General features: G+C 39.5%; 1 protein-coding gene across 4 annotated transcripts; it reads left to right on the top strand.

The window, feature by feature from the left end:
* The first annotated feature begins 17 nt into the window (after positions 1–17).
* Positions 18–25452, top strand: LOC131365161 (transcriptional enhancer factor TEF-3-like). 4 transcript variants are annotated; one of them, XM_058408806.1, is made up of 11 exons: positions 18–156; positions 15720–15784; positions 16908–16958; positions 18049–18183; positions 18636–18679; positions 18775–18833; positions 18920–19050; positions 19153–19326; positions 22308–22448; positions 22710–22862; positions 24024–25452. In XM_058408806.1, exons 4-11 carry the CDS (start codon positions 18082–18084, stop codon positions 24135–24137), a joined length of 918 nt encoding a protein of 305 aa, XP_058264789.1. In that variant the 5' UTR covers positions 18–156; positions 15720–15784; positions 16908–16958; positions 18049–18081; the 3' UTR covers positions 24138–25452. The 4 variants fall into 4 exon arrangements, with proteins under 4 accessions (XP_058264789.1, XP_058264787.1, XP_058264788.1 ...); XM_058408804.1 differs by having other exon boundaries at positions 16908–16970; XM_058408805.1 differs by having other exon boundaries at positions 16908–16970; positions 18045–18183.
* The last annotated feature ends 322 nt before the right edge of the window (positions 25453–25774 follow it).

Below are 25774 nucleotides of genomic sequence, written 5' to 3'. Positions count from 1 at the left end.
CGCCAGTGAGGAGCTGAGTGAAGCTTTGGACAAGCCTTTGGAGAATGATGCAGAGGGCGTGTGGAGCCCTGATATCGAGCAGAGCTTCCAGGAGGCGCTGGCCATCTACCCTCCATGTGGTCGCCGCAAAATCATCCTCTCTGACGAGGGCAAGATGTACGGTACGCCCCTCCTGCTCAGCCTTTTCCTTCTTTTTCATATGAATCTTGCAGATCTAAACAACTAACTATAAATATATCTTTAATCCCACCTTGGCAAGAATCTGTCCATGACTGTCCATATCTGTCCAAATATTTTTTTTATACTTTGGTGATTAGTTATATTTAACACTTCTCAACCTGTTCTCTCAAGCAGCTCTGTTTTTTTAACTGCAAATCCGAAAAGTATGACTTTTATAATCCTAGCATACACACGTGACTAGCTGTTAAAAATTTCCACTAGTGGCAGTTTAGTGACATAGCAGGGTTAAGGAAATGATTTATAGTGACACGTCTTCTCAGGGAGTTTTTCCTTGCTACTGTCACCTCTGGCTTACTCATAAGATGCTGAAATTACTGGAAAGTGACACTGTTTTGTGTAAAGTCTATTGTTCTAAGTTCTACAAAAATAAATTTTAATTGAACTGAATGTTGTATTTACACAAAACACACTATTTAAGATTTAAGAGTTCAAGCTTTAATAATCTTAAGCCAGATTTATTTATTATTTGCTATTTTAAGATTACAGTAAACCAACAGTAAGTAAGATGAAGTCTTTTTCTTAACAGTTTTACTAGCTTCAAGTTTCTTTGGGTTTTTGGTAAATGGAAATTTATCTGCTTTTTCAGGTTTGAAATTACTCTAGAAATTTGTCTTAGAAATTCATCTAGAAATTTGGTAATTTATATATTTTGGTTTATTGTATTCTTACAATAGCAAACACTCAATTGGTTTGACTATATTCAAGCTATTTTAGCTTTCTAAGATTTTGTTGCAGTGTAGTGATGGCTGTTGGCATCAGTCAGTGTTAGAAGAGCACAGAAACAGAAAAACACGACACTGACACTGAGTCATGACACTGAATGGAAGAAATGAGTGTAGAAAAGATGTTGTTATTGGACAGGCCTGTGCTTCCTGGAGAACTGGAGAAGGGGGTTAAAAGAAGACGCAGTTATGGCACTTTATGGCAGAAAGTGAATATGTCACAATTAAATGATGGGGCAGAGCTACACACAGTTCTATGTTCAGTAAATGGAAACATGGTGTATTCACATATTCTCATAATGTACACTATATAAACATTATGTTTGTTACCTTCTAGTTATTTTTATTTGTTTATTTGTATTAAAGTCACACTGGATCTCTTTAACAAATAACATGCTAAGTATTTATGGCAAATATGAGAATTTCTTATTATGATCTATAGATTGCAGAGACATTATTTTTCTATTAATATCTCTTTGTGTGTGTGTGTGTGTGTGAGCTGTCGACTGCTAACAGATGAGTTGCTGCTGATGAGCAGTGGTGGTTTGATTAGGCTGGATACACAAATGGATCATTGTTGAATAGAACGAGGAGGAGAATGAGTAGGGACATGTGCTGGATCTCCAGTCAGGCATCATGTGTCATCATACGCCGCGCTAGCCGTTATTCACGATCTTCCTCCAGCTGCTGTGAAAGCTTGTGCAACTAAACAAAGCCTGGAGGAGTGAAGGCAGGTGCAGAACACTGAGGCAGGACACAGGGGGCAGATTGTGGTTCTGTTGCCCCTGTCCTTCCCTGCGGGGGGAGGCGAGGGGCATGTGAGCAACGGGTAGGGAGTGTCATGGAGTGTCTGGAATGGCATGTGAGCGGGGGTTCAAGGCAGCGTGGCTGTAACCGGAGATCAGAATAGACGTTTACCCTTTGAGTGTGTGTGATGATGGAGAGGAGGCAGAGAGGGACGGATAAACATCGAGGGACGAGAGCCAGTCTTGGGCTCTGCACCTGTCCTGTGCCCTATGTCTATATACCCCTCCCTCCTTCCCGTAGTCTGTAACACACAACCCTGAACTGTCTGCTTGTTAGTCACTCAGTCAATCTGTGTGTGTGTGTGTGTGTGTGTGACTTTCAGGTCACCTAGAGCTGCTCCCCCTCCTACTAGTACCCCTCAACCCTGCAACATGACCATATTTATTATACCAGAAGACAGACAGACAGACAGACAAACTCAAAATCTCCCTCTCGCCTGTTAGCAGTGAGATTAGAGTAAATATGATCACACTCTTGCCATCTTGTAATTTATATCTTATCACATAAAAAAAAATCATCAGTACCGTGTTAACACACCGTCTCTAGACATGCTTCTCAAAATAGGCTCCACGGACCTTCAGGGCACGGGGACAAGTGTATTATTACTTTTTATATGACATATACATATATAAGATATATTAGACTTTATGTATGTCCTGATATTACACAGTAATGATATTACAGTGGTGGAGATCGTTATTTAGTCATCTAGCTGTTATTATGTTACAGAGAACTGTTGTATGGTGGTAGAGAATGTATCATATTAAGTAATAGATCAAAATGAAATCTATATCTACAGAAGAATTGTGACTAGTTTTCGTTGGGGCTGTAAGTGTAAAAGTGTACCTAAGGGAATTGATGCAATTTTAAAAGCAAACGCTGGTCAAACCAAATAAAACCGTATTGGTTACTTTTGGAAAGCATTTCTGCTTTACAGTTTTATTTTCTTATGCCTCGGAATTTTTCTCAATTGTGTCAATTTAATTGCTTTGGGGTCTCTGTGCAGGAAAGTTTAAAAAAAGGTAATGGCACAATAATAGTAATAATAATAATAGTTATTATTTTTTATTATTATTATTATTATTATTATTATTATTATTATTATTATTATGGTGTCATTACATCCTACCTAATGATAATAATAATAATAATAATAATAATAATAATAATAATAATAATAATAATAATAATAATAATAATGATGATGTTTTTATATAACGTATTTATATATATTTTATTTATAAATACTTCTCAGGGTACCCTAGGACTCAGTATAGATACAGTACATCAAGTACATAAAATGTTTTATGTTTGAATTTTGAAACATATAAAAACATGAATAAAAACCTAATAATAAATAATCTAAATCCCGATAAATAAATAGCTAGATTATTAATAAATAATTATTATATTAAATATTAAAATAAATCAGTGCTGTGATGATTAACAACAAAATATTCGATGGCCTGCAGCATAGAGTTTACACCAGGTGCAAATGAGAATCAAGAAAAGAATCATGCAAAAACATATTATATCATTATAGGCCTCTGCTACATGCGAGTCAGTATCAGACATGTCTCAAGAACAAATCCGAAAGCAGAAAGGATGTGTCAGGAGAGAGCAAATCTGAGGATGCACAACCGTCAGCACATGGTCACATATCTACAGAAGTGATTTCATTGACTGGAGCTCGGTGACCAGGGCTACAGGGCTTCATGTGCAGAATCTTATTGTTTTGGTTTTTGCGAAACAGCTGAGCTAAACACTTCAGCCAGCGTTCTGTCTAGCAGACACTGAATCCAAACAGATCTTCATTCACTGCAATAATTGTCTGTGTTGAAACAATTTGAGGTAGTCACACAAATGACTAACTGCATTGTGCAGTGCAGAATGCAGCATTAACGTATGACTACGTTTCCCACAATATGTGCTTTTTTTTTTTTGACTCGGCTAGAGTAACAGATGGAGTCCTGGCAGACAGGCTATAAAAATCAGTGTAAACCCTACTGCATTCCTCTACTGGTTCATCAGCTGGGAAAAATGTTTTTGAACCATCTTGGCCACTTCCTTAAACGTTTGTGTCATTTTCTCACCATTCTTTGCATGTCCGCTTCCCTTTAATTTTATCACTCATTGGAGTTATTATCTTTCTAAATCATACAGTACCACAGAGACCATTTCGCTCTTGATGCTGTGGGCTAAAAGTGCCAAATAAAACATTTCACAGCTTCCACGGCTGCTGTCCTGTAATACTTTTCACCCGCTGCTTTGCTTGACTCTTAAAAATCACACTCACCAGTGCTGAGAGGAAACACATTTACCACGGCTTAACGGCTCCCAATCATCCAGTGGCTAGTTAAGTAAATAATGGACCTTTTCACCTCTTCACCTGTTACAAAGATGTGACAGACGAAGGTTTTTAAAAGAGAAACCTTACAGAAGTAAGTGCCTTTTATATAATATTTCATAGCAGTGGACATTTTGAGAACATCAGAGTGATTCTTGAAAATACCATGGTGCTAAGTAGGTTTCTAATGAGAGAGAGGGAGCACTGTGGAAAAAGCTTCCTAACCCTCACCTAGACTCCAACTTTAACAGTTGACTGAGAGATTAATTTGTGAGTAAATATGACTTCTAATGAGTTGGCTTTCTCTCTCTCTCTCTCTCTCTCTCTCTCTCGCGGTATTTTAAGACTGATTATATCAGACTCGTTATTGTCAAATGCAATATTAATTACAATTATTCTCACTCACTTTAACACACACACACTTCTCTGGGGCCGACAGAAGATATCTCAAGCCTGCTTGCAGTCTCAGTACCCCGACTGTAACCTTAGCCTTCTTTCTGACCTTTCATTGTACATGTGATTTCAGCGAGTCTTCAGGGAAAGACAGCGGAGATTCTGTGAAAAGCTCAGCTCAGATGCCCGTCTCTCACTCTGTCTGTCTGGCAGCTGGATTGTTTATCTGTTTGCCTCTCTGGCCGTCACCCTCACTGTCTGCTGTCTGTTTTCCTGTCTGGCTACATAAGATTGGATGCATGGCTTTAGCTTTGATGTGTCCTGATTTGGAGTATTTATTTATTTTTTTATTATTTTGAAAGATGTAGGAAGAATCAGAGAAGTGTCAGAGAGCTGTTTTTGTGTATATGTGTCACTTCGACCTCCATCTTTTCCACATTGTATTAGGACAGTGTCCCTCTATATTGTTGTGGAAACCTCACATTGTGTACCATATATTGTTCGGCTTTCAGGTTCTCGACATCAGGAGATAAGAGGAGATCAGTGTGAAATGAGCTTGTAGTATATAAAACCCAATCCTGATTTCTGCTCTTGTTGTTTGGCTGGATGGCTGCGCTAGTTCTTTATATAAGTACAGTGCAGTAGATTAGAACACATGAAACATGCTGAATGTACAAATAAATACTGGCATGTATGAATATTAATATCACTGCAGTCATCTACTGCCTTAGAAATGTAAATGATGCATATATAATGCTTTAAAAAGTGCTATATTTAAATAACCAGCAGCAATATTACTGTTACACGCAGAGCTGCACAATTAAGCTCATTTTAATGAAATGAAATGAAACAGCCTTTATTTGTCACATATACATTACAGCACAGTGAAATTCTTTCTTTGCATATCCCATCCTTGGAGGTTGGGGTCAGAGCGCAGGGTCAGCCATGATACGGCGCCCCTGGAGCAGAGAGGGTTAAGGGCCTTGCTCAAGGGCCCAACAGTGGCAACTTGGCGATCTTCCGGTCAACGACCCAGAGCCTTAACCACTTGAGCCACCACAATCATAATCATTACTTGATTCTTATGTGTTTAATGTGATTATGTAGTAATTTTGTTTTAGATATTTAAACCTTTGAAAGAATATTCGATGAAGGAACAAATATTTGATTTTAAGTCAAAAATTAAAAAAAGAAGCACTATTTGCTCCCTGTGTAAGCTGGATAATTGTGATAAGTGATAGCGATCTCAATATCGAGCAAACTGTGCTTATCAACACATGCATTCTTGCTGTTACGTCTACTCCAACACTATAAGCAAAAGAATCTAAATCAACATGAGATGAAAAGCTTATGGCATGTGTATAATTCTTGTTCCACATCCCCGTCGTAAACAGATGAATAACTAGACATGCTGCTAAGGAGGGGAAGCAGCAGTTAATGAGAGAACATTTCATTTGAAAATGTCATTGTATGTTCTATTTAATCTAAAATCAATCATAGTTTTAGCTTTTAAAAGCAACACACGCCACTCAGTGATCTAGTTCTCTATTCTAAAGAATGCATGATGTTCTAATTTAATGGTACAGTTACATTACAGATTTGATCATTTGTCATTGTGACAATACTGGCATTTGACAACAGCTCGATTCAGAAGGAGAAATATTGAATGAATGAAGGGATTCTTTGTATTCGGTTTGTCCCCTGTGAGCTGGCACAGACTCACAAGTTTGCGCAAAACCTTATGATCTGTTTTAGATCAAATCCATCCGAGTGTCATCTGGGTCATGTTTAATATAAGAGAATAAATCGACATGAGGAAAATCGGACCATTTTGTTTAGATGGCCAGCTTTACACTTTGCTTATATTTAAATAAGGACCTAACGAAACCCACAATGAATTCTGAATATTAAATATTCTACTCGATATTTTAAGTAATCTTACTAGAGGCTGTTTGTAGAAATTAGGATTGATACACTGATTCTTTTGTTACAAGCTCTTGGTGTAGCTTGATCATTAGTAGGTCACATGATCATAACATGTTTGCTAGGGACTTGAATGGATGTGTGCTGCTTCTCTGGCCTTTAAATCATTGTCTGTATTTTATTGTTCTGCATTTTCAGTTTGGTCAGCACATGCTGTTTGAGTGTCTCCCAGAGCAAAACCTCTTTTCCCACAGGACTTGACGGAATCTTTACAAATACGTCAGTTTGTACAGGATATACAGTAGAACACAAGGGGTTATTTCCACTGGTCATTTTCTGGAGGGTACATGTATTCTCATAACATCCATAAAAATGACTGACCTGATGGATCTGGTCAGGGTTAAAATTCCAGAGATACACCAGTCTTCTGTTACTGAATTTTCCATACATTTTCCATCCTTTTTTTTTTTTTTTTTTTACAGTGAACCAGTCTTTTAGTAAAGTAGTAAAGTTGTGTAAGACAAACTGAACAAATAAAATACCATTTTTTTGAGACCCACAAAATTAAATGATAAATAAATGCCCCAGAAGACTTTCAATGGGAATAGAAATATGTAATTTGCCGTGTAACAGCAGCTGAAAGGCCAAAATCTGTAGCCGAGTTACGGAATTCAAAGTAAATTAAGTGAAATAAGAAAATGGTTTGATGATAGAAAATAGAAAATAGATACAGTATGTACCCAAGTGATCAAGGACCCCACTTTCACCACACAGGGGAACTGCTTTTTTCTTTCTTTGTTCATGTCAGTTCTCAAAATCCCTTTCACATTAGCACGTCCTCTCTGATTCTGTGAAAAGCAGGAGTTTATGTGTCATAAGTCTGATCTTGGCACACAGAACACTAAATATATTTAGTGTATTTAAAGTATTTAAAAAGATGAGATAGACAAAATGGAACCAATTTATATGCTGAACCGTTAGTCTGTCCTATTTTCATACAATAAATATGTGTCTTAATTTATGGATTTGTCTTAACTTGCTTTCTTTGATGCTTTAATATGAAATGTTGAGTTGCACAAAATTTTCATTTCATTTGTATGTGCAATTGAAATACATAAACCCCATAATTTTGTATATAAAAATACAGAATCCATGCAGATGATATAATTTGAAGTCGATCAGTTGGGTTTACATTAATCCATACGTGTAAATTTACACACACTCAGCAGCATGAGTCGGATATGAGCGCAACTTGTGTAACTGCTCGGCTAACATTTTATGAATAATTACGTTTGTATGCAGCTTGATAAATGATGTTATTATAAGCTCAAAGAGAGAGTGGCAGTGAGATGAAACGATGGTGGTGAGTGACAAAAAAAACAGAAATACATTTTAATCAGAATTTATCAGTAGTGAGGTAATTGTTGGGTCCTGCACTATGACTGACTGTAAAACTGTGAAACACTGTTACAACTCTATAATGGAACTAAAAATAGCTTAATTCATAATTTAAAATAAAGTTTATTCATTATTTAGTGTGTACTTTTACACTGTAGTTGTATTTTTTTGGTTTTTTTAAATCTTTTTTTCCCTGTAAATACATTTATGAAGCAACAAAGATGTATGGTATGCTATAATGTAATATATAAGAATATTCATAATTTACTTTAAAAACCATTCAGACCTTAAAAACTCATACACACAAAGTTCAAATTAAAGTTACTTCTGTGACCCACACAGAAACTGTCCCAGAGAAAAAATATTCTACGTTTAATTATATTTTCATCTTACTCTTAATAATGTGTTTGGGTTGAAACTGTTGTTTAATCTCCGCGTTAGGTTTTGCGTTATTACATCTGTCTTACATCCAGATGTTCACATTCAACAGTTTTGAGAGCTTATTAGCTTTGAGTGTGTTTTATATCAAGTCCATCAAGGACACAATTGGGAAATGGAAAACAGAATAAGAACCCGTGCGCACACACACACACACACACACACACACATACACACTGTGACGCTGCCAGTTACACTGGGTTGTGTTCTGTTAGAAAGGAAGTCTCAGTCAAACTCTAGATTCCTGAGACCCTAATGTACTTCTCATCCCCAAAGAGAGCGTATGGTCAACAGATGTAGCTCCTATTCTGAAAACACACACACACACACATTACTCCCTCGCTACATGTGCTGATTTGTGGGTGCGTGTGGTTGCATACATTCATGTATGTGTGTGTGTGTGTGCATATGTTGTGTGAACGCAAATGTGTGTGTATGTGTCTATCCCCTATCCCTCCTTCCGTTCTGAGCAGATGCAGGACTCAGTGTGAGGAGAACTCAGAGCTTAGGAATGAGAAGAATGTGCAGGGGAGGGGGGGGGGTGTTCAGTGAGAGAGAGTTGGAAAGAGAGAGATAGCGAGATGAAGAGAAAGAGAGAGAGAGAGAGAAAGAGAGAGGGAGGGAGAGGGCATCCCAAGGGTCAGAGAGATTTATGAGGTACGGGACCTTGTGAAGGGGGCTGCTCCTTTGCATGACATCAATTCTGTCCGGTATGACCTCCTCTGTCCCTCAGAAGAGAGGGCAGGACGGTGTGTGTGTGTGTGTGTGTGTGTAGGTTTCAGGTAGCTGCGGCTGTCCACCCTTCCACGATTGCACTGTAGACTGAATGACTGCTTTTTGGCTCTGCCCCAGCAAACATGATACACACACACACACACTGTGACACACACTGGCCCTGACATTTGCCCTTTTTCTATCGCTTTCTCTGTCTCACACTGCATAAAGATGATATTTATTTAGTTATACTGTTATACTTTAAGAATTTTTGTTGTGGTGACTACTTTAACAGTTTCCGGTGTTGGAGATTTGTTTTTCTTTACTTTTGGCTTCCTTCTGAACTAGTGGAGTTTTAGAATAAGGTTGTTTTCTTGCAACCTGTTGTAAGTGACCATATTAATTGTTGAGATATTCTTACATTTTCTTTTGTTCCTTTGGAATCAATGGAGGCTATGTATATGTAAGAGAGGCCATTTCTTATTAATGCATATTAACATACTGTCAAATAATGGGGAGCTGAAACAGATGCAGTTGTATTTGAGTGTAATTTAATAAAACGCAAGGAAACAAATCCAAACTTAAAGAACAATCAGGGTAAAAAAAAAATTGGCATAGGTCAGGCAAGGCACAAACCCAGGGTAAGGGGGGAAAAAAGGAACTGTCAAAAATTGAGAAATCAGAACAGTAAACACAGGAATAACAAAACACAATCCAAGCTTTTACTTAGCAGTGATTGTGTATGTGAAAGTCCAGTATATAGTGCCAGTGTTGATCAGTGTGATGTGTGTCAGGGTAGAAGTCAGAATGTGTGAATGGTGGTCATGTTTGTAGGCCATGGTGTGTTCTGGGAAACTGAGTTTGCTGACTAATGACCTGATAGAGTTTGTGGCTAGGGACCTTGGTATGACAGGCTTCAGGTGGGAGACGTGGAAAGCGCCCACCTTTTACATAAATTTATGGATCTGCTTGAGGACTTTAAAGGGCCTGATGTACCTGAGACTCTGGCAAGTCTGATGTTAGTTGCAACTCAGACATTTACTTGGTTGGTATTGGGGGTTTCGATTTGTGTCTGTCAGAGTTTACTTTGTTTGGGACAACTGTTCAAGGCATTGGTGAGTGTCTTACCATACCTGTCACTTCATCATAATCATAGCCAGTGAGAAAGAGGGTTGACTTTTCAAGGGAATAGTGGGTGCTTGTACCCAAGCACACACAGGATGTGGGTGAGTTGTGTGGTGGAGTGGCGAGGTGAGTTCTGGGCATATTCTACCCATGGCAGAAACCGGTCCTCTGGATTCTCTCCACAGAAAGTGCACAAAAACATTTTTGTTAGCCCTCTCTACCTGCCAGTTGGCTTGTGAGTGATGGCCAGATGTCAGGCTTATGGTTACTCCCAGTTTATCCAAAACAGCTGACCCACACTTGTGAGGTGAACTGTGGACCCTGGTCGCTCACAGTATACCCGAACACATGACAGGTTCTGCTGTGGCAAAGGCTGTCAGCAGACAGTGAGGTTCAGTGATTTTTAGAAGGGTCACTGATGACTAGGATGACAATGTGACCGTGGGAATCTAGTAGGTCAGTGAGGAAATCAACAGCTATGTGAGACCAGGATCTTTGGGGTGTGGCATCTTTGCATATGCACAACCTGGATGGGAGAAGATGGCACAGTGCACATCTGCATGCATTTTGAGCCAGCAGTACATATTATGCAGCAAATGGTATGCCTAGGAGGCACATAGCAATGGAGGTGTTTGCCCAGGAGACAAGCTTCGTTCTCAGTTTTACTAGTATAAACTGTTTGTTTGGGGGTATGCACAGGGAAGCTATTGCTGTGGGGTGTAAGTGATGGCACGGTTCAGTTTCCAGTCAGTGACAGCCACAAAGAACCATAGAAGATACTTGACAAAACATCTGCTTTGGCATTCTTGTATACAGGCTTTTGAAGCGCCAAAAGAAGTTGGTGAAGCCAAGGAATTGCTGCAGGTCCATGGGCTGGCCATTCACATGGAGTTTTGCAGGAGATGGAGTAGATAAGCATATTGATGATATGTGCAATGGAGTTATCCCAGAATGCTGCAAAGGACATTATTTGACATTGGAAGACTGAGGGACTGCAAGAGATCATATAAAACATTACACAGTACTCAAAGTGTCCAGAAGGCCGTGCTTAATTGCACAGCCATAGGAGCAATGTGGGGGTAGTCCACTACCCTTGGTCTTCCTGAAGACCTCTTTAAGGTCTTTGTTGAGGTTCTCCGAAGTGATTGTGATGGGAGTTCCTCTGGGATTCCCACTGATGATACCAAGGAAAGCTGAGGTGCCTGAAAACAGGATTATGGGATACTTAGACATGACTATGGACTGGAATGAGATTAGCTGATGATGTGCACTGATTTGTAAAAGGAGCGGCTGTCTGCAAAGGTACATGGTGCCTCCCCAAGTGGGACCTCTATCATTGGCATGGACACTGTGGCAGGAGCTGGATCAGAATAAAAAAAAGATGCAAAACACAAACTTAGTGTTTGTTGTATTTGTGTGTAGGAAAGTCCAGTATATCATGCTGGTGCTGTCAAGTGACAGGGGTATATGGTTAGAAGTCAGGTGACTGTGAGTGTAATAATGTGCCTTGGGGTGTATGGTTTTTACTGGCCATGTTTGTAGGCTGTGGTGTCTTCTGGGAAAATGATTTTGCTGACTGTGATAAGCTGACACGTACATTATTGAGAATGAACACTTTCTGTTGAGTAGTTGTTGATACTGTTCTTTATTGAGGATCAAAATCACTGATCAAAACGTTTTCATTCTCTTCTCTGTTAAGGATGAGAATTATTGAACGTCCTGATACTGTACTCCTTTGGCAATGAAAATGGCTCAGTCTTCACTCAGTGGCACAGTCAAATTGAACTGTGTTGAACAAGTGATACAGAAGAAGTTGCCTCTTGACCTGTGTTCAGTCACTTGCTTTACTTACCCAGCTAACCTGTCTTTGGACATCCAGGCCCTTTATGGAGCTCCCCAAAGCTGGCCGGCAATCCGCCAGCTGGCAGTCACTTCCACATTGCACTTAAGGGCCCTCATTGGACACAGGGTGGACCTGGGCACAGTCTCATCTGCAAGAGCAGAGAGGATTATAGCTTTACTGATAAATCGCAGCATCAAAAACTTTGGCAGAAATCTTAAGTTCAGCCACAGTGTGACATTCTTAAAGTGTGGTCCTTAACACGGGTATGGTAAGGTGCCCAAACTGCATCAAATCTAAATCCTGCTGTGAAGGTCAGAGATGTTTCAAATCTTTAAGAAAAGTTATGACTAGTTGATATGCAGATAACATTGCCATGTACACTTTCTATAGTAAACGAAAGAGAAAGACAAGATGACACTGCCACAGTATGGACTGCAGGTCTGGTTTGATGAGTAAGAGGCACAGGGGCTGTACAAGAAGTGGAACAAGTAATAAGTTCAATATTAGACCTACCATCACCTAGTGGTGGTGAAGCGTTAAAAGGTTAACAAAAATCAAAAGAGTAGAGTACTGTACTCAGTGTCTTTTTTCACTTCCTTGTTTAATATCTTTGCACATTGTAAAATCATGCACCGATATAATTGGATGGAACAGGACAACTGATAATAGGTATAGAGCTGATTATTCATGTGTTATGTATTTAGTGTCTGTTGGTTTTAATTTTTTAAAGTGAGGTGAAATATTAGTAATCATTTAGAGACAGAAAAGACATTCTTAATAAAAAGACATTTTTAATAGGATACTGTCAGGTCTAACAAATCCATAAACTTCATTTCCCAACATGCTCTGTGGTCTACAAACATGGCCACACTGGACTCCACTTCCCACAATGAACATTTGCTTCCTCATTCGCAGTCACAGGACTTTTCACACTCACCTGTTCCAATTTACACGTGCACTTACAGTCTATCCTTAACAAGACTTTTACATACGCATCAGTTGTGAAAGCTCAGGTTAGTTTCTGATGATAGCAAGCTTTGATCTTTGTTTATGCTTTCATGGATTAACCTTGCATTTGTTCAGAGTGTCCTTGTCTAGCCACGTTTGCCACTGAAGACCACGATAATTGATTATTGGAAGATGTTTCCGAGCATGAAGGCATAGTTAGAATGTTCAAATTTCATTGTTTCACCTGACAGAAGGACACTGAACTGAAACCTACTTCTAAAAGAACTGTGGAATCAAAAAGTGAACCATTATGGACCAAGTCAATCCTTGAAAATAAGGCTTACTGATCATAAGACAGAAGTCAAAAAGATCCCAGATGGAAATCATCCAATATCTAAATAAAAATGAAATAGAAATAATATTTGTTTCTGGGTTCAGATGAACATTTCTATAATGCAGTGGACAATGTAGGAGGAAAGTCAGCAGTTGGTATTGAAAATTAATTTTGTGCTGTTTTTTTGTTTTTGCTGTAAAATCAATACAGACTTGCTTTGCTTAAAATCCACTCATCACGTTACTACAAAAGTGGATTATGTAATATTGTGCTTACATTTGAGCTAAAAGCGTACCTGAACAGAAAGGCAGTTAGCGAGAGCTTGCGTGCACGGTGGCTCTTCTCTTGTTTCTATCTTAATCCTCCTTAACTTTTTTATGATTCACACCAACCGGCTTCTACAAGTTTGTAATTAGCCAGCTGATTTAGTCTTCTTTTACTTTGATGTCTGTCAGAACCTGAGACTTCCCAGCATGCTTTGGAGAAATGTCCAAAACAGAGAAAAAGCCATGTCTGGCATCTCAAAAGGGAATCCAACTTTTTTATTGCCTGGCAATGCTCAGCTTGGATCCTCTCCTCTGTAATCACTTTGCCGTATGTCAGACCTCACTCGCACCTGTGGGAGGGAGTTTCCTTTTAAAGCTGTTCTATCACTAGCCTATTCTACTAAAATCCTATTTGCCTTTACTTTTGCAAGGGCAATAGGAAAAGTGCCGTCTACTTAGCTGAAGTAGGCACTTTCTCTCTGCACCATTTCCTTTAGACCTTTTGAAGACACTCACCGCTCCCAAGGTCAAATCACAGCTCTGTTTTCCCTATAAAGCTCATATATAAGGCATGTGAGCGTGTTAAGGAGTGCCATGGGTTAGTGAAAGGGTTTTAGGTGCTCTTGGCCACATGACTAGTGCTGTGAATCTTCGTGGCTGGTAACTGGAGAGCAGCTGAGGGAACAAGCCAAGATGATTTATGGCAGGAGTAAAGGCATATTCCATAAACATTGACACATACATGCCAGCTGCAGTCCCTGAGCCAGGGTTGCTTTAGAACAACTCACTGCTCTAGGTGTCATTCTCAATCTCACACATATGCACACATTTTTACACACGCGTTTTCCTTCTCACACAGTCACACTCATAAAAAGATACCCGGGATCCAGTCCTACAATATATACTAATATACTTCTGCTCTATTTACAACCATACTTCATATAACCATATATCTTTTGATATCACTGTTTATACATTTGCATAAATAAATGCAGTGTAATTTATTTATGTATTTGTGTACATAAAATATTGACAAATGAACCAAAATAATGAACAGACTCTGATGTATTTCACTTGATAAGCATTTTAACCTCAGATATGCACAGTGGATACAAAACCCTGCTAAAATTGGGTTTTTGTGATCTTTTTCCACATTTTGTGCGAGTGTCAACAAGCTTAAGAGTCAAATGAAAAATACATAGAAACATTTTATGGAAAAAAAAAAACGCTTATAATTTGGCATGGGACTATTTTTTAGAAAGAACCAATCACGTTTATATTCTTTTATTTTTTATACTTAAATACACTCCAAATCCAAATAAAGATCAGCTATATCTGTAGGATTTTTTTTTTTTTGACATTCTTGGTTTCATCTGACTGGTGAAGCTGTGGTCCACATCCAGCTTGCAAAGTATGTACAGGATCTCATTGTTGTCAATCTGGAGAGGAATTTCTGAAAGGAATGCATAAAAGAATTTCCAATTGTCTGGGCTGAGGTTGGGTGGCTAAATGGAAACCCTTTCTCATGAAGAAATTTCAAAGCTTACATAAATGAAACCATATGCTCGTTTATTTCTAAAAGATATATTTGGTGTAAAAGTAAGATTCTTATCACCTAAATGTTACTATGCCCACAGTGAAGCATGGTGGTGCCAGCATCATCTTGGCCGAAAACCTGTAGCTATCTATTAAACAGCTAAAGATGAAGAAAAAAAATTAATCTTCCAGCAGGATAACAACCCAAAAAACAAATCCAAGTCAACAAAGGAACGGCTTTAGAGGAAACGGATCAGTGTTTTGGGAAAGCCAGAGATCAGATCTAAATCCCGTCTAAAAACTGTAGATTGATTTGGAGAGGGCTGTGTACACAAGACCCCCTCACAATTTGACGAATCTGAAGGAATTCTTCCTCTTGCAAGGATGTGTTAAATTGGAAGATTGTTTAGATGTAAAGATGCTTTACAATTTAAGCCGTGAAAAAACAAAAAAAAAAAGTAATTCACAGTAACAACACTGCAGTTGTAACAAGGGTGCATAGACTTTTTATACCTTTGTGTGATCTCTCTGTCAAATCCAACTCTGTTTCTAACATTTATCATTACTGCCTGATACACAAATCTGACCTCAGTATTGGAATATTCAGCTGGTTTAATGCCACTTAAATTGAAGAGCACTTAAAAAATGCAACATTTTGACATTCTGATTTATTTTCTGTTGCTAGGACGGAATGAGCTAATAGCACGCTACATCAAACTGCGAACAGGAAAGACGCGGACGAGAAAACAGGTAAGACAGCTTGGTCTTTTTGCCAACAAATACTAGTGTGTGCCTGATGTCAGACTATAATTTTAGACATCATACAGACCTGGATGAAATGAAAAGAAAAAAAATCGGAACTTAATTAGACTGGCAGCTCACAGTGTAGTGAGCGTTTGATTATTAGGCCCCTGTGGGCCTCTGTGCTGAAACTGAGCCCAGTTATGTGATTTATGCCTGAGGACCCACACACAGATGCTGCTGGATAGAATAACGGGCTCGATCTTCGGCACCTCACATAGCCGGGCTTGTTAGAGCCATAACCAGCCGTTCTCTCACAATCGGGGTGTAACCCTGATCGCACTGCTCAGGGTTAGGCTCTGGAATCTGATAGTACTCCCTCCGGCCTTCGATATTGCACCATCTCATCCAGAATTGGCAACATACATGAGGCTTAAGCCCCTTTGCCACAGAGCGAGAAGGTGGGAAGGATGGATGTGGGAATTCTGGAATTTGAGTGCAGGGATAGTGCTCCGGAAAAGGGAGATAAGACACCTGTTCTTCAAATCTGGGATATTATCTGGGTTACTATTAGAACAAACCAAGTAATAAACACATATGCAGGAGTATAACACATGACGCATGTAACCAGCAGAGAAAGAACAAAGAACCCTAGAACTCTTACAATATTTGAATGTTTATTTATAAAATGATCAGCCATAATATTAAAATCACTGAAAGATGACGAATAAAATGAATTATCTCGTTACAATGATCAATATGCATTTAAAGGAATGGAGATATTTTAGGTAATGAGTGAACATTAAGAAGGAACAAATTGTGATGGCTAGATGACTGGGTCGGAGCATCTTCAAAACAGCAGGTCTTGTGGAGTGTTCCTGGTATGCAGTGGTTACTACCTACCATAAGTGGTCCAAGGAAGGGCTACCAGTGAACTGGTGACAGGGTCATGAGCACCCAAGGCTCATGTAGGATGCTGGTAGGGAATGAATGCCAGCCTGTCTGATCCGATTTTTTTTTTAGAGTGCTCAATTTTGGTTGATTTTCAACAGTATTGTTTTTTCTTTTTTTGACCATCAAATGTTATGATTTATGCATAGCTTTGGAGAAACTGACTGTATAACTTTTGCAGGTGTCCAGTCATATCCAAGTGCTGGCACGGAGGAAGGCTCGGGAGATACAGGTGAAACTGAAGGTAGTGGCTCCCCTGAGATGGATCCACCCATTACCAAATTGTCACCGCTTCTTCAAATCAGCCTGTGTTCATAAGTTTGATTGCATGCTTAGTTCATCCACGATGTGACATTTTATCTCCCTCTGACCTCAGAGTACACAAGGGTCAAGTTCACCCTCCTACAGTTTCTATCTTTCCTCTGATGCTTTCATGTCTTTTATTGCACAGTATAGTTCACTCACACCCCCACTGGCTGTCTGCCATCATAGCCCAGCTGTCAGAGCCCAGAGCTGGTCACAAGGCTACCACTGACAGGCCTTTTAAATACAATTCTGAACAGAGAACAGTGACAGACACTCACACATGCCCATAATACTGGTTATGGTTGCACTGTTGGTCTGGTCCAGGCTGAAGAACTCGATGGCTTGTTGTTGTTTTTTTATAGAACTTACAGCTCCTAAACCTAAATTGTGCACTTTACTTGATTAACAAATCTTTACTCATGTTGCCACCGATTCTGTTATGATCAGTTTAGTCTTCTAAAACTGTAATTAATTAAATGAGGATTCTACACATAGAGCCTCACACATAGCCATAGACCAGGATTTGCAGCTGGTCCAGAGATGGTGTTTTTCCACTTGATGTTTTCCAAGCTGTTCTGAGGTTTCATAATGCTGGAGCTTCGAGCTCTTAGTTTGACCTCCAGGAGTAACAGACAGCTTGTCAACACTAGCTGCAGTCTGGCAGGGGCATAAAGTTTAAATTCCTGCTCTGAAAGGCCCGCAGCAGGATTAGGACTGCTTCATTCAGGAAGAGAAACATGCTCTCAAGCACAAATTATACACAGGTAGGCTTAGGAGTAAAAATGTATTTTTTTAAAAAGACATTTTTTCAATGTACTTAAATAGATTACATTTGTAACAAATATGAGTATTATAATATTAGGACTAATTTAGATATGAAATAAGATTAAGATTTTAAACCCTTTGGTCCATAGACAGTATTTGACACTGATCCCAATATTACATTTGTTTGATATGTTATGACTGACATCTCGTGCCCTGGTAATGTCACTATTGTTTACTTTATTTCTTGAAAGGACCAGGCAGCCAAAGACAAGGCCCTCCAGAGCATGGCCAACATGTCATCAGCACAGATCATCTCTCCTACTGCCTTCCAGAACAAAATGGCTCTGCAAAGCCTCTCGCGGCCCGCGTACCCGACTGCTGGTGGGGTGAGTTCAGGCATGCAATAAACCAGAAGTATAATCACATCTTTATGGTGATGTGAATAAAGTTGATTATCTCATTACAACAGCAACATGTAAAGGACTGGGGATAAATTAGTTAGGAAGTTAACAGTCAGTTCTCATGTATTGCAAACCAGAAAAAAGGCAAGCGTAAGGATCTGAGTGACATTAACAAGGAACAAATTGTGAAGGCTAGATGACTGGGTCAGAGCATCTCCCAAACAGCAGGTCCTGTGGGGTGTTCCTGGTATGCATTGGTCACTACCAAAAGTGGACCAAGGAAGGACTAGCAGTGAACTGGTGACATGGTCATGGAATCTAGTGGAGGACTTTGAGAATTTGAATTGAGTAAAGCACCTGACCAAATGTATTGACTTTTAGGAATTGAATGTCTAGCGAATGTATGACAATCACCTAACTGATATTTCTTCTTGTAGTTTTGGCACGGAGCACTCCCAGGTCAGCCAGCACCTACAGAGGAGTAAGTAAGATTTTCCAAATTCAACATTAGAGGCAGAAAATAGTGCAGAAAAAAAATGGTTTACAACAATGTCTATGATTTTTGTGTCTGCACAGCATCAAACCATTTTCACAACAGAACTACGTCATGCAAGCCACAGGTCCTTCCATCACAGGTCAGTCTGCCATAAATACCGAGTTTTATAAGACGCAAATATGGTCAGAACTCGTCTTACAATGCTTTATTTCCACTCTGTTCCAGGTTATGAAAGTGCGTCAGGTCTGTCTATGTCCCCTAGTGCCCCACCTTGGCAGGGCAGAAGTATAGCTAGCTCTAAGCTGCGAATGTTGGAGTTCTCAGCCTTCCTGGAGCAACCACAAGACCCTGAGAATGTGAGTCTATGAATTAACCAGATCAGGCTGCGTAATATAATAAAAGCAGTAGGAGCCTCTTAGTTGTATTACGTTTTATGCTTTCTGTTCTGATTTGAGCAGTTCAACAAGCACTTGTTTGTGCACATTGGTCAGTCAAACCCAACATACTCTGACCCTTATTTGGAGGCTGTGGACATTCGGCAGATCTATGACAAATTCCCTGAGAAGAAAGGTGGTTTGAAGGAGCTCTTTGAGAAAGGACCAGCAAACGCTTTCTTCCTGGTCAAATTCTGGGTAAGACCTAATGAAATATGTTAATGTGCCAATGATTTGCCCTTCAATCCCTAGTGCTACTAAGTCTGATTATCAGGTTATCAGACTGACAGAATGTATGAAATGAAAGATTGTGATATCAGACATGAGAAAAGATAAACTTTATGACCTTCTTGATCACCTCTGAGCTCACTATGTGAGCGTATATATAGGGGAGGTTGAGCGCATCTGAGCTCATATAGGAATAGTTGTGTGTTAGTGTTGATGTGTTTTCTTTACACTGGCCAAGCAGACAGTTGTCCAAGGGGCACAAAGAGAGGGAGGGTGGGATGTTGTAGATCTCTAGGGCCTTGGCTTGGGGAGAGTGACAGGTTCTACTTTTTCAGTGGCGAAATCTGAGCTTGGCCACCTGTCCCTCTCACTGTTACACCGTCCCACAACACACGCACCCACTTATTTATAGAACCTTCAAGTCTAGATAGACAGACAGACAGACAGACAGACAGACAGACAGACAGACAGACAGATAGATAGATAGATAGATAGATAGACAGACGGACGGAAGGAAGGACAAACAGACAGATAGTTAGCAGACAGACGGAAGGACAGGCAGACAGATAGACAGGCAGACAGATAGAAAGATCTATTATGTCAAACTGTGAGTTTGACATAATAATGAGTTCATATAATCAACTTATGGACCAATCAACCAACACTTACCTCAACAGTAGTTTTACTGATTTGAATCTCCCTGGAGTTATTTTTATGCTTGACAGACTCTTCTTACACTACATTGGTAGCCACTGATTTTCAAAAGAGTTCAGGACCTCATGAAGTCCTCTTTAGAAGGTCAGCAGTGTTCAAAGTGTCTATTGTTGCTAAATCAATGTGGGGTCTCTTGTAGGAGTAGTGGGTGTGCAAAAAGACTACATGTGCACTGCATATATGGGGCCAATATGTGTGATAAGTCATATATACCAGAGATTAGACTGAAAAGGACCTTCAGTATCTAATACCCACTGACAGTGTAATCGGTCATTTTATCCAGGGCCAATTTTAAGTTTCGTCTACGTACAATACCGTCTCTAAGAAGTCTAAACCAATGAGCACTGTTCCATAAACTCATAAGTATGGGTCATGACTTGGGCGTCCACATGCACAGGTCACCATGACAACACTGACAGGCCTCCTGTGGTACTCCAAAGCTATGGCATTCTAGATTAAATTTGCACACCGGCTATGGCCACTGTCTCGCACTGCGCCCCGCGGCCATGTCCTAACGGATCACCTCACGCTTTTGAAGTGCTGCAGCAATCGGATTTGAGTCGGCCGTGCTAAATTGTTACACAGGGAGCTGGGCAGCGTAACGCAATTTTGAACGTTGCGGGATGTTGATTGTAATTGGATGAATTCCCTCGCAGAAAGAGAGAGAGCATGGGTTCAGCTGAGAAATGAAGATAAATGAGGGAATAACCGAGCGCAAGGAATAGAGATGGAAGAGCAGTGCAGGCAGGAGAAAGGTGTCAGGGGGATTATAATGGGGCATTAAGAGGCAGGGAGCTAGAGGGGAAAAGGTGAACTTGCCTTGAGTGTGCTTATTTAAGGGCTAAGATGAGAACAGGGTTTGCACTAGCCCAAACATCTGTGCAGATCAACCTGTTGTTAAGATCTACATGGATCTGGGTCAGTATTGCACAAAAATCTCCTAATATATGGTTGCTATGTATGTTATTGTAGAAAATAGATTTTTGTGGTCTGGAAATGTGTTCAGATGATACATAATATATTTTAGCTGCATACCTGAACCATCTGAGGTTTTTCAGATCAGTGAGCTGTGTCACCATGAGCTAGGGTGATTCAGCTTTGCGAGGACATTATTTGGCTAGAGCATTTTATGTGAGAGTACACAGTATATGTAATATGTAATGCTTTGAAAATATGGAATCTGGTTCAAAGCAAGAGCTGCAGGCTCAGCGCCCCCTGCCACATCAGATTATGTGTTAACAAATGTCTTGAGATGGATTATTTTGGATTTTGTAGAGTCAAGCAACAGCAACAGTCAGAAGAAGTGAGGCTGGGGCTGATTTCTTTCAAGTTCAGACTGTAGATTCATGCAGCAACATGAACAGTAACAGTTGGGTCAGGGTGATTACATAGTGAGACACCTCTTAGATTTGTCTCTTTAATGATGCTTTTGTTACTTGGTGCATGTGAAATACAGATATGAGTGTAATGAATGTGAATGAGCTGAATTATTTACTAAAGGATTGTTTTTTCCCACAAAATGTCTTTGGGTTAGAAACTAAAAATTGACACAGTGCAACTGTAAACTTGATGCTCTTTCTCTGTTTGCGATTATTTGTATTCGGGGGGAATACGGCATGAACCTAGTCAGTCAGTTATGGGCTTAAAACAATTAATAAAAAAGAAATTACAAATCTGTCAATCTGTCTGTTTTAAGTGTGTGCAATAGGTCTCATCATTGTTTTTATGCTATTGATAAGAGCTTGTGATATGATGCATTGCTGAAACACTAAGAGTTTGTTCATTCATGATGGAGCTTAGGATAGATAGATAGATAGATAGATAGATAGATAGATAGATAGATAGATAGATAGATAGATAGATAGATAGATAGATAGATAGATAGATAGATAGATAGATAGATAGATAGATAGATAGATATTTCCAATATGTAAACTGTATCTGTAGATGATTACAATAGAGTGTTTAAACCAGAAGATTGTGCTGGCTGATTTGACTTTACACTCTTGGCACACACAGCTCTCTTGTTTTCTCTACAGGTCTGCTAGTGCTGTAATTCATGTTCCAAAAAGCATTACAGCACAAACCTGAAGACAGATGTGTTTGCTTGATAGCATTTAGGTCACCTTTAGCTGAATTATGCCTGACTCAGTGTACACTGTGCACCTGTTGCACTGCAAAGCAGATATTGTATACACAACTGCCGAAAAGATGAAAGCCTTTTTGTGTCGGTGCAGGCGGACCTCAGCGTGAACCTTCAGGATGACAGTAGTTTTTTCTACGGCGTCTCGAGCCAGTACGAGAGCTCCGAAAACATGATCATCACTTCCTCCACTAAAGTCTGCTCCTTCGGCAAGCAGGTGGTGGAAAAAGTGGAGGTAAGAAGAGACAAGAAAGCGAAAATGATGCATGGAGTGTAATATTGCCAGTGGCTTCAGTATACTCAGATGAGCAAAGATATTGCAGTAATGAAATCACATTTCATGTCGCATAAGCAATTGCACTCTTATGAATCACAGAACAATTAGATTGCTTCAAATTGGCTCATATATTTGAACTTAAACACTTAATGTGATGTGATTTCTCTGGTTGTGTTTACCAAGATGAGGAATCCCTTTCCCTCGTTCTTTTTTGCACAGACGGAGTATGCACGGTTTGAGAACGGCCGATATGTATTTCGAATCCACAGATCACCTCTATGTGAATATATGATCAACTTCATCCATAAACTCAAACATCTTCCAGAGAAATATATGATGAACAGCGTACTGGAGAACTTCACTATACTGCAGGTAAACAATCCCCGAAATGCAGAGCTGCATATTTCTTTAAAAGCTTGGTTGGTTGAGGCAAAGGCAAATGCAGACAGAGTTAGAAGCAAATCTCGTAGTGGCGTGAGAAATTCCTCTAGCTCATCAATAACTAACCCCGTAAGTGTGGCATTTAACTTTGCAAGGCAGAGAGGAGTGCATTGAGTCAAATGGAAATGAGGCTATTACCCCAGCAACAGTGTGTTCCTAACAACAGTTCTTGAACAGTGGTGTTGACTGTGTTAGCCCCTGCCCACACACTGTGACTCTGAGACAATGAACTACTGAGCATGCATTGAACAACATAGGAGACTCACTCATGGGTTCCAGTATCCTCTCAATAGTCTGATTTAGCCCAGATTGACTATTTGAGACAAAAAACACACACAGACAAACACATACTAGCTATCATCTTTTCCACATTTTGTAGTGTTATGTCCTGGAAATGGATTTAATTGGGATTATATTTTGAATCTACACAAACTAACTCATAATATCAAAATGGGGTGGGGTGGGGCTGTATGCTGTATAATGATATTAATTCCAGCGAAAATTGCAGAAGGTGTTACGTGATCTGGAAACAAGTACACCTGTTCCTGGAAAGCATAATGAAGACTAAGAACTGATCGAAACTGAGACAAAGTTCTGGAAAAGTATAGATCTGGGTTTGGTTATAAAATAAAAACACCTAAACTTTGAACATCCTTTGGAGCACTATTATTAAAACATGTAAAGAATATAGGACAATAGTTACTCTGTCTGAAGAAGGCTGTCTACTAAAAGTCACTGACCAGGTAAACAGGACATTAATCAGAGAAGCAACCAAGGGGAACAGGTGAGTTTATCATGTGATCATGTGGCAATGGTCAGACACAATGGTCAGAACAGGTGGACACAATGGTCAGAACTAATTTAGCTGTTTCACATTTTCACAAGTATTAGGAGCTAATAGTAATATATCACCCCATATATTTTCTACTTGATCCTTTTATAAATATATATATCTATATATATGTAAAGGACACTGGTATAATTTTGAATTGCAGTCATCATCCCAACAACTACAGAAAGTCGATAGATTGAGACTACTAGCTACCAGCTGTCTGCCTTTCACTTTCTAAACCTGTGTCTGCTCTCTCTCAGGTTGTTACGAACAGGGACACTCTGGAAACTTTGCTGTGTGTGGCTTATGTATTCGAAGTGTCGACCAGTGAGCACGGTGCCCAGCATCACATCTACAGACTGGTCAAAGACTGATACACAGAGACTCAGGCCATTAGACCCCTTTTTACCACTACAACAACTACTACTGCTACTACTATTACAGTTAAAAGCACCACAGCTCCCCCTACTGACTGCAGTCATAGCCTTCTATGCTTTAGTCAGAGATGACAAGTGCATCAGGGTGAACGACTCCACAGCATTGCTGTCCAGAGGCCTGAGCAGACGAGGCATCACTACAGGAACCTTACACAACGGGAACCATTGGAACGCTTGAGAATGTCAGGAGGTCACTGTGCATGTTGTAACAGGCATTTTGTGTTCTCTTGTGTTTTTTTCTTTTTGTATAATGGAACCTCTGATTAGAAAGAAAATGCATGATGGGTTTTTTTTTTTTTTTTTGCTTCCTCTTCTTTAATCCAATTTTACTCGAGAGTGTTTGTTATGTCTTTTCACACAGTTGCATGTGTGATGTTCTGTCTGGTGCTCACCTAGTGACCACAGATATATATGGAATCTTGTATAGACTCCAAAGTGGAGAAAAAAAAAGGTACACCAAAATGTGACGTTTATTTGGCTCAATTCATGTGTGGTCATTCCACAATATTTCGTGCAATTATTCAAGAAAAAATTGGTATTTAAAAAAACATTTTTTTTGGGAGAGTAGTTTTTCATAGCTTCAGTTTAGGAAGCTTAAGTGTTATGAGCTGAATTTGGTGTATTTAAAACATGGGATAAATCATCTTACCAGTGCAAGGGGTCTTTCAGGACTGGAGCTGAAAACTACTGACATATACAGTTTGACTTCAATTCATTATGTACTATTTATCATTTCTTAAAAAAAAGAGAGAGAGATCATGATGTATTCTTTTCTAACTTGAAGCAGAATTCTGTCGCGTGACACAAGCCACAAAGCCACAAGTGTGCCAGTATGAGCCTGCACAAAGAAAACTAGGAAGATAAACTTTGCATATCAGGACTTGACTACAGAGTCATGATTGTATAATTTGTCTATTTCAGTGAGGAAGCTAAACCTACCAAATAACATTTTGACAAATGAAATTAAATGAAGAAAATGTCACAGTCTCTGATTTTACTCATATTAAAAAATGTTAAGTAAATTCTACAATTTAAATGTTGACCTTAGATCGGGACTGTACTTTTTTATTGTAAAATATGTATGCACAAGATGGCTGTCACACTAATTGGCACACCCACTGTACATGTCTGAAACAATAAAGGAATAAAATAATAAAAGAAACTGTGTCACATGGTGCTAAGAAACCCACACTATAAATGAATAAAAAGAGTGGGTTTCACAGTACCATGCGCCACAGTGTCTGCAACTGACGAAACCAAATGACTTATTCTAGAATTTTTTTTCCAGACATAAGTATAACATCAGTATAACATTTTGCAGAAAACTGATGGTCATGGATGTTGTAGAAGAAGACTTTTTATTGCCACACGTACATTACAGCACAATGGAATTCATTTCTTCGCATATCCCAGCTGAGGTGGTTGGGGTCAGAGCACAGGGGCAGCTATGATGCAGTGCCCCTGGAGGACAGAGCCCCTGCAGTGCTGGGGCTTGACCCCTAATTTTCCAATCAACAACCCACAGCCTTAACCAGTTGAGCCACCACTGCCCCCAGTGGTCATTAACTCTGATG

Source organism: Hemibagrus wyckioides, linkage group LG14 (genome assembly GCF_019097595.1).
Source record: "Hemibagrus wyckioides isolate EC202008001 linkage group LG14, SWU_Hwy_1.0, whole genome shotgun sequence".
Taxonomy (NCBI): Eukaryota; Metazoa; Chordata; class Actinopteri; order Siluriformes; family Bagridae; genus Hemibagrus; species Hemibagrus wyckioides.
This window is presented reverse-complemented; position numbering and strand designations above follow the sequence as displayed.

What these genes read in the sequence shown, in the direction of transcription:
- LOC131365161 (XM_058408803.1), top strand. An exon ending in GGAAGGCTCGGGAGATACAG is followed by an intron (nt 16,959 to 18,048) that starts GTGAAACTGAAG and finishes ATTTCTTGAAAG; the next exon opens with GACCAGGCAGCCAAAGACAA. An exon ending in CAGCCAGCACCTACAGAGGA is followed by an intron (nt 18,680 to 18,774) that starts GTAAGTAAGATT and finishes GTGTCTGCACAG; the next exon opens with CATCAAACCATTTTCACAAC.